General features: G+C 34.7%; 1 protein-coding gene across 2 annotated transcripts in view; it reads left to right on the top strand.

Annotated features, from left to right (window-relative positions):
- Positions 1–560: 560 nt before the first annotated feature.
- Hk (Hyperkinetic) overlaps positions 561–9,575 on the top strand; it is a 45,159-nt gene continuing 36,144 nt past the window's right edge. For both annotated transcript variants that reach the window (XR_011040831.1, XM_068356133.1), the window contains exons 1-3: positions 561–691; positions 7,066–7,272; positions 9,468–9,562. Coding sequence is in view for 1 of the 2 variants with exons in the window: in XM_068356133.1 (XP_068212234.1) it covers positions 676–691; positions 7,066–7,272; positions 9,468–9,562 (318 nt within the window). In the remaining variant the exon portion in view is untranslated. The remainder of the gene's footprint in view (positions 692–7,065; positions 7,273–9,467; positions 9,563–9,575) is intronic.

The raw sequence follows: 9,575 nt of genomic DNA, 5'->3' as shown, positions 1-9,575 counted from the left end.
CGTATCAGATTATGACTTGAAAGGGGCCTGATGTGGACCGCTCTGTGTACATAAGTTCATATGGAATACTTTGCGTTATCTGTTAAATAAGAAAGAAAAATTAAATGCGTTGATACGTGACTATCATTGTTTTCCTTTACTATTATTATTATTATTATTATTATTATTATTATTGTTGTTGTTGTTGTTGTTGTTGTTGTTGTTGTTATCTATTATTAGCTAAGCTACAACCCTAGTTGGAAAAGCAAGATGATATAAGCCCAAGGTCTCCCACAGGGAAAAATAGTATAAAAAGCCCAAAAATATAGTATTTAAGGCACACCTTTTTTCATGATATTACTAAAGGCCAACCAATTTCAAAAAGGCCAAAATTTAGGGGGCTTTTTTTTTTTTGCTTTGAAAAAGGGCCAAATTTGAGTGTTTTGGCCTGAAAAGGGTCAAATTTGAGGATTCTTGGCCTAGAAAAAGGGCAAATTTGAGTTTTTTTTTTTCTGAGTAAAGGGCAACCTGGCAACCATGTTTTTGATGACTTCTCTTTTCTAATATCCTTTTCTCTACCCCCAGAGGCGACGAGCGTGGCCTGTCCCGTAAGCATATCATAGAGTCCGTCAAAATGTCCCTGGAACGCCTACAGCTGGATTACGTTGACGTCACATCATTCATCGTGCAGACGACATGTGCCCTATGGAGGGTAAGGAAGGAGTAAAGATTTAAAATGTCTCTTTGAGATTTTAGGTTTAAAATGTCTGTGATTTTAGGTTTAAAATGTCTCTTTGTGATTTTAGGTTTATAGAGTTGAAATGTTTCTTTGTGGTTTTAGATTTAAAATGACATGTCTGTTTTTTTATTTTAGATTTAAAATGTCTCTTCGTGGGTTTAGGTTTAAGATGTCTCTTCTTGATTTTAGATTTAAAATCTCTTTGTGGTTTTAGATTTCAAAATGTCTCTTCGTGGTTTTAGGTTTAAAATGACTTTTCGTGATTTAATATTTGAAATTTCTCTTCATGATTTTAGATTTAAAATATCTCTTCGTGGTATTAGATCTGAAATGTCTCTCTTTGATTTTAGGCTTAAAGTGTCTCTCTGTGATTTTAGATTTAAAATGTCTCTTTGTGATTTTATGTTTAAAGTGTCTCTTCGTGATTACAGATTTAAAATGTTTCTTTGTGATTTTAGCTTTAAAATGTCATTTGTTGGTTTTAGATTAAAATGTCATTTGTTGGTTTTAGATTAAAATGTCTCTAATTTTAAATTAAAATGTCTCCTCGTGATTTTAGATTTAAAATGTCGTTTAATGATTTTAAATTTCTCTTCGTGATTTTAGATTTAAATGTCTCTTTGTGATTTTGGCTTAAAAATTTCTTCGTAATTTTATATCTAAAATGTCTCTGTGATTTTAGATTTAAAATGTTTTTATGGTTTTTAGATTTGCAATGTCGCTTCGTGAATTTAGATTTAAAATGTCTCTATGATTTCAGATTTAAAATATCTTTTCGTGATTTTAAATTTTAAATGTCCGTAATTTTAGATTTAAAATGTCTCATTATTTTAGATTTAAAATTTCTCTTCGTGATTTTAAATTTAAAAATATCTCCGGGATTTTAGGTTTAAAATGTCCCTTCGTGTTTTTTAGATTTGAATGTTTCTTCGTGATTTTAGCTTAAAAATGTTTATGTGATTTTAGATTTAAAATGTCTATTTGTGATTTTAGATTTAAAATGTCTTTTCGTGTTTTTAGATATAGAATGTCGCTTCATGGTTTTAGTTTTAAAATGTCTCTTTGTGATTTTAGATTTAAAATATCTTTTTGTGTTTTTAGATATAGAATGTCTCTTCATGATTTTATTTTTAAAATGTCTCGTGATTTTAGATTTAAAATGTCTCTTCTTCGTGATTTTAAATTCAAAATGTCTCTTCGTGATTTTAAATTTGTAATGTCTTCGAGATTTTAGATTTAAAATGTTTCTTTGTGATTTTAGATTTAAAAATATCTTTGAGATTTCAAATTTGAAATGTCTATTGGTTTTAGATTTAAAATGTCATCGTGATTTTAGATTTAGTGTCTTTTAAGGTAACTTTATGTCTGTGAATTTAGATTTAAAATGTCTCTCCGTGGTTTTAGATTTAAGAGCGGGAGAACATAGAGATTTAAAAGCTACTCATGAATGGCAGAGGCAAGGGACATTGACATTGCCCTAGCAAGCAGGACAATGCCCTAGAGACTGACCACATATACATATAATCAGCGCCCAAGCCCCCCTCTCCACCCAAGATAGAACCAAGAAGTGCCAGGCAATGGCTGCTGATGACTCATCAGATAGATCTTTAGGCTCCCCCAAACCCCCTATCCTTAGCTCACAAGGATGGTGAGGTTGCAGCGACAAAAGGAAATAACAAGTTTGAGCTGGACTCAACTTCAGTCTGACATTCACCCCCAAGCCCCCTTTCCACCCAAGCTAAGACCAAGGAGGGTCAGGCAATGGCTGCTGAGGAATCAGCAGATAAACCTATAGGCCCTCCATCCTTAGCTTACAAGGATGGTGAGGTGGCAGCGACCAAAGGAACTAACAAGTTTGAGCTGGACTCAAACTTCAGTCTGACATTCACCCCCAAGCCCACTTTTCACCCAAGCTAGGACCAGGAGGGTCAGGCAATGGCTGCTGATGAATTAGCAGATAAACTTATAGGTCTCCCATCCTTAGCTCACAAGGATGGTGAGGTTGCAGCAACAAAAGGAACTAACAAGTTTGAGCTGGACCCGAACCCCAGTCTGGCATTCATCTGTCAGGGACGTTACCACATCGGTCACCACAGCCCTAAAGAGCTGATTAAACTAATTGGATGTATTGTTAGACTAAAGAAAGCTTTTCTCCTAAGAAAGTTTATAATCATTATCAAAAGTCTCGATGGAAAACTGAGAGTAAAAGATGGAATAAATTTGCATTATTTAGATGATGCTTAAAGTCCTAATTGAATCAAGAAAATAAAGTGGAAACTTCAACATGGAGTGCGCTCTCTCTCTCCTCTCTCTCTCTCCTCTTCTCTCGCTCTCTCTCTCTCTCTCTCTCCTCTCTCTCTCTCTCTCTCTCTCTCTCTCTCTCTCTCATATATATATGTGTGTGCGTAATATATATATATGAATATATATATATATGAATATATATATATATATATATATATATATATATTATATATATATATATATATATATATGTGTGTGTGTGTGTATACATACATATATATTCACACACATAATTTGTATATATATAAATGTATATATATATATATATATATATATATATATATGTGTGTGTGTGTGTGTGTGTGCGCGTGTATATATATATGTTCACACACATATACATATATATATATATATGAATATATATATATATATATGTATATGTATGTATATTATATTAATGTATATTTATATATATATTATATATAATATATAATATATATATATATATATATATAGATATATAGATATATATTCCACAGGTTTTAAGATTCAAACTTCAAACTCGATAAAATATATTAAACATAAAACTCTCCCCACAAGATTGAGATTATCAGAAACCTACAGCATTGACATAAAACAATATATTGTTTTGGTTATTGTGGTTATTGTTGTTGTTGTTGTTGTTGTTGTTGTTCACGGCTTATGCAGTAAGTAGACCCGGCTATGAACGCTCTGGGGGAGGGGGACAGGGAAGCTGTATGAGGTATATAGGTAGTGGATGTGCTTTTAAAGAGAGATGTTGCTATACTGAAGACATCATGACTCTATTCTTCTGGATTCTGGAATCCAAAATTTCCTGGAATCCTAAGTTGAACAGGGAACCAGTGGGGGTGTTTCTTATTTAGTGAGGAAGGGGTATGTGTGGGGGTGGGTGTATTTTAGGGAGTGGGTATGTGGGGGGTTGTTGGATATTTAGTCTATAGAAGTGGGGGAATTATCTTGGATCATAACAAAGAAGATAGTTTTATCAATAATAGTTGTCCTGGTTATGATAGGAAGGGGATTTGGTGAGGAAGTGGTTTGTGTGTGGGGGCGTTGGTTATTTGTAAGGAAAGGGGTGGGGGGTTGGTTATTTATGAGGAAGGAGGATGTGGGGTTGCCTATTTGGTAAGGAAATGGGTGTATAGGGGTTGGTTATTTGTGAGGAAAATGGTTTGTGGGGGTGGTTATTTGTGAAGAGAGGGGGTTTGGTTATTTGTGAAGAGAGGGGGTTTGGTTATTTGTGAAGAGAGAGGGCTGGTTATTTATGAAGAGAGGGGGTTTGGTTATTTGTGAAGAGAGAGGGCTGGTTATTTATGAAGAAAAGGGAGGTTGGTTATTTGTTAGTAGGTGGGTTGTGGGGGTTGGCTATTTATTAGGAAAGGGGTGTTTGGAGATGGTTATCTGTTAGAAAGGGGTGTGTGGGGTTGGTTAGTTTGTAAGAAAAGGTATGTCTGAGGTTGGAAATTTGGTGAGAGAAGGATGGCTAGCTTATTAAAATATCTCTAAAAGGGAGAAAAATTCTAAAGGAGAAAGCATAAGGGGAAAAAAAAGGTTTGCAAATAGATAAGAAAGCTTTGGGTGTCAGAGAAAGCCAGAGAAGAGTAGGGAAAACAGAGAAGAGAAAGCTGGGAAAGAGCAAGATGGATGAAGAGAGTGGGTACCATAGAAAGCAAAGTAGGGAAAGTAAGAAAGCCTTAGAAAGTTGTCGAAATGGAACAAGGTGTATGTGAAAGGAATAGAAAGATAATTAAAAGAAAAGGGACTAAGACGAAGGAAGGTGTAAAGAAAGCAAAAGGAGACAACGAGAAAGTTCAGAAAAATGAAAAGAAAAAGAAGAAAGCTCAAGAATGAGAGACTGACATACAGACACAAAAGGAGACAACCTATTGAGTTTCAGTATATAGAATCAAGTAGCAATAGAAGTCGGGTTCGATTCCTAGGCGAGGTGGAGGGATATGGGTGACACGGTCTAGTAAAATTATGAGTTGTGTACCTGGTGGTAAGGTGACTGCAGATGGTCTTGTCAAGAAGGAGAGATTGGATTTTTCAGTAGTTAAATTTGACAATTTTTTTTCTTAATTATAATGTCAGTTGGATTATATTTTTTACAAGCAGAGGCCTGAATAAGATAAGCAAAATATTAATAGTTGAAATTCCATATTCTGGGAGTACCAAATATAGTATAGTACCAGATTTCAAAGGCACTAATCACAAGTGTGTCCTAGTTTTTCACTTATTTATTTACTTTTGTGTGGTGGTATTTTTTTTTTATTATTATGGGAGTATAAAATATGGTAGAGAGTACCAGATTTCAAAAAAAAAAAATCAACAAATGTATCCTATTTTTTCATTTATTAATTTCCTTTTCAATTGTATGATGCTGATTTTTTTTTTTTTTTTTTTATGTAAAAATATCTATGACCTTATTTCAAAATATAAGCGTGCCTTGTTTTTGTGGTTTGGTGATAAAATGATAAAACTACATTTTGTGAATTGGCAAAAGCCGGAGTTATCGACATCAAAGGAGATGTGCTCTTGGCTCCACGCTGCACTGCAGTCGTTTGAAATTGTAATGGTGAGGGAGACGTTTTAGATTTAAAATCGTGGAGACACATTTTAGATTTAAAATCGTGGAGACACATTTTAGATTTAAAATCGTGGAGACACATTTTAGATTTATTGGGTTTTGTGGGAGTGTTTTGAGTTAGGATTTAGAATCATGATGAGAAATTTTAAATTTAAATTCGTGGAGAGACATTTTAGATTCAAAATCGTGGAGAAACCATTTTAGGTTCAAAATCATGAAGAGACAATTTGAAATTAAAAATCATGGAGAGACAATTTAAATTCAAAATCATAGAGACAATTTAAATCTAAAATCAAGAAGAGACAATTTAAAATTCAAAATCATGAAGACATTTTGAATCTAAGGTCATGAAAAGATCATTTAAAATTCAAAATCATGAAGAGACATACTGAATTCAAAATCATGAAGAGACATACTGAATTCAAAATCATGAAGAGACATACTGAATTCAAAATCATGAAGAGACATACTGAATTCAAAATCATGAAGAGACATACTGAATTCAAAATCATGAAGAGACATACTGAATTCAAAATCATGAAGAGGGATTTTACATTTTAAATCATTAAGAGACATTTTTAATGCAAAATCGTGGAGACATTTTTTAATTTGAAATCAATAAAGAGACATTTTAAATTTAAAATCATGAAGAGGAATTTTTAATTCAAAATCAAGGAGAGACATTTCGAATCTATAATCATGGAGAGATATTTTAAATTCAAAATCAGGAAGAGACTTTTTAAATTCAAAATCATGAATAGATATTTTAAGGGTATAATGAGATTTTTTTTTCGCCTTTTGGGGAATTTTTAATTTAGTTCTTACTAGAAGGCCGACGGCACTGGCTTCTGATTGCCGATACGTAGCCCAAATACGAGGGAAGACTAAAGAGAAATTTCCAGATCTTACCTTTAATATACATAGTATAATTGGCACAATTTTTAATAAGTTCTAATTCCAATCTTTCTAGAAAATAGATTATTGTTATTTGTTAATATGAAAGTAATAATTTTAAAACATGTTACTACAGTAATGATTATGATGACGTTTATAGATTTGTAGCTAACATATTCTCTCTCTCTCTCACTCTCTCTCTCTCTCTCTCTCTCTCTCTCTCTCTCTCTCTCTCTCTCTCTCTCTCTCTCTCTCTCCTCTCTCTCCCCTGTTTTATATATCACTCATTTTCTTGTTTTTATTTCTCCTTTGCTTGTTTTTATACACCCACCCATCTCTCTCTCTCTCTCTCTCTCTCTCTCTCTCTCTCTCCTCTCTCTCTCTCTCTCTCTCTCTCTCTCTCTCTCTCATCTGCCTGTTTTACATAACTATCTCTCCCAACTTCTCATTTTTATTTCTCCTCTATATGTTTTATACATCCACCTCTCTCTCTCTCTCTCTCTCTCTCTCTCTCTCTCTCTCTCCTCTCTCTCCTCTCTCTCTCTCTCTCTCTCTCTCTCTCTCTCTCTCACCACAACAGAGGTAGTTCGCGCCGCCTCCCACTGCATAGACCAGGGCTGGTGTATGTACTGGGGCACGTCCCGTTGGTCCGCCGTGGAAATCATGGAGGCCTGGACCAACTGCAGACAGTTCAACTGTATCACGCCCATCGTGGAACAGAGCGAGTACCACCTCTTCTGCAGGGGCAAGACTGAGCTCTACCTGCCGGAGATGTACAATAAAATTGGTAAGAACAAGTTTTTTTTCTAAGTCTTTTAAATTGAAGATTTATTTATTGGCGAGGAAGTTTTTTTTCTTTTTTTTCTTTTTTTTCTAAATATATCATATTTGCAACAAATTAATATGATCAGTTTTTTCAAGGCTTGAACTGATTCTAAACACTACTCTTATTCAGATATTAAGACAATTTTTTTGCATATTTATAACAAAACTTGCTAAATTAATTGGTAACTAGGAAATATTTATTTTAATGTTGTTACTGTTCTTAAAATATTTCATTATTTTTCCTTGTTTCCTTTCCTCACTGTGCTATTATCCCTGTTGGAGCCCCTGGGATTACAGCATCCTGCTTTTCCAACTTAGGTTATAGCTTAGCAAGTAAAAATAATAATAATAATAATTATAATGATAATAATAATACTAGATCGACGTGATAATAATCTCAATCTTACTACCACCAATATTTCAGCTCAAATTCAGGGCTGCCAATCTTTCCCCTTGAATTCAAGGATGCCAACCTTTCAGCTTGAATTCTTAGGGGTTACATGGATTACAATCCATCTCAGAAATTTCGATTATAAATTCAGTGTTCAACTAGGCCATGATGGATTCAGTACACCAACTTGTTAGTATGAGACTGATGTATTGGCCAATGGTCCTAATGGAATGAGAGCTATTTTGGAAACGCCAAATTGTATAGTCCAGACGTTTGGTGTAAAGGGCCAGGAACTGGAAGGATAATTAATAATCATTGTCATTTCATGACTTTCTTGGCTCATTATGGCCAATCTTGTGTGATTTTATACTCAATAATTGCTTTAGCTATTTAGCTGAGATTTGGTGAGCACTCAGAGAGCATCTCTCTCTCTCTCTCTCTTTCTCTCTCTCTCTCTCTCTCTCTCTCTCTCTCTCTCTCTCTCTCTCTCTCTCTCTCTCATACATACACACACATACACGCACACACACATTTAAAGTACATTTGTCCCAAAACAACAATTCTAACAGGGCCAAAAACACTTTGAATTTTTCCTAAAATTTAACAGAACAAAGTGCCCTTAAGTGCCTTCTCCCATCTTGGAGTATCTTTCGGTGCAATCAGACATATGTGTTCTTGTTCAGTCCAAGCTTCTGACATACTGACTTCTTATTCCACGATTTTTTTCATATATATCCACGATCTTCTGTGAAACCTTTTAGATCAAGGCTGCTCTGAACTCTGAAAATTTCCAGGTACTGTACAAGGTTTTCAGAGCAGAATACAATTGAATCCAAGTCATCCATGTTTACCCTTGGTTTCCATTGTAGAATGTAAGTGAATCCAGGTTAATGTGGCTACTAGACCTTAAATTTTGGTTTTTCAATCAAATGCAAGTGAAATGGGGGTCTTGTAATCACTTAGTATATTGTTTGTGGTTGCCAGTGTAGAATACAATCCATTATTTGAGAAACCTTAGGTTATTTCACCTTTGGGTTTTAAAGTAGAATGGAAGTGAACACTAATGGGTTTTGAAGTATGATTAAAGTGAACACAGTGGGTTTTGAAGTAGGATTAGAATGAACACAGTGGGTTTTGAAGCAGAATGAAAGTGAACAAAGTGGGTTTTGAAGTAGGATTAGAATGAACACAGTGGGTTTTGAAGCAAAATGAAAGCGAACACAGTGGGTTTTGAAGTAGGATTAAAGTGAACACTGAGTTTTGAAGCAGAATGAAAGCGAACACAGTGGGTTTTGAAGTAGATTTAAAGTGAACACAGTGGGTTATGAAGCAGAATAAAGATCAACACACTGGTTATTGAAGCAGAATAAAAGTGAACACTGGTTATTTAAGCAGAATAGAAGTGAACACAGTGGGTTTTGGAGCAGAATAGAAGTGAACACAGTGGGTTTTGGAGCAGAATAGAAGTGAACACAGTGGGTTTTGGAGCAGAATAGAAATGAACACTGGTTATGGAAGCAGAATATAAATGAATACAGTTGGTTGTGTAGCAGAATAAAAGTGAACACTGGTTATTGAAGCAGAATAAAAGTGAACACAGATCAATCCAATTAAACTCAAGCTTATTGATTGACAAAGAGCATTTCGTCTTGATTTCCCATATTAACAGCCTAGTGACCCCATTGGTCTACAGCAGATCCCTTAATATCTGATCCTAGACCCTCAAACTCTGGTCTTAGACCCTCATGTCTGGTCTTCTTTTACAGGTGTGGGCACAATGGCTTGGTCTCCACTGGCCATAGGCCTGATCTCCAGCAAGATGGATGAAGGCATGCCAGTTTTTACCAGACAGTCATTCAAGGTAAAAAAATTGA

Source organism: Palaemon carinicauda, chromosome 32, assembly GCF_036898095.1.
Source record: "Palaemon carinicauda isolate YSFRI2023 chromosome 32, ASM3689809v2, whole genome shotgun sequence".
Lineage (NCBI taxonomy): Eukaryota > Metazoa > Arthropoda > Malacostraca > Decapoda > Palaemonidae > Palaemon > Palaemon carinicauda.
Note: the sequence above shows the minus strand (reverse complement) of the source record. Positions and strands in the feature narration are given on the sequence as shown.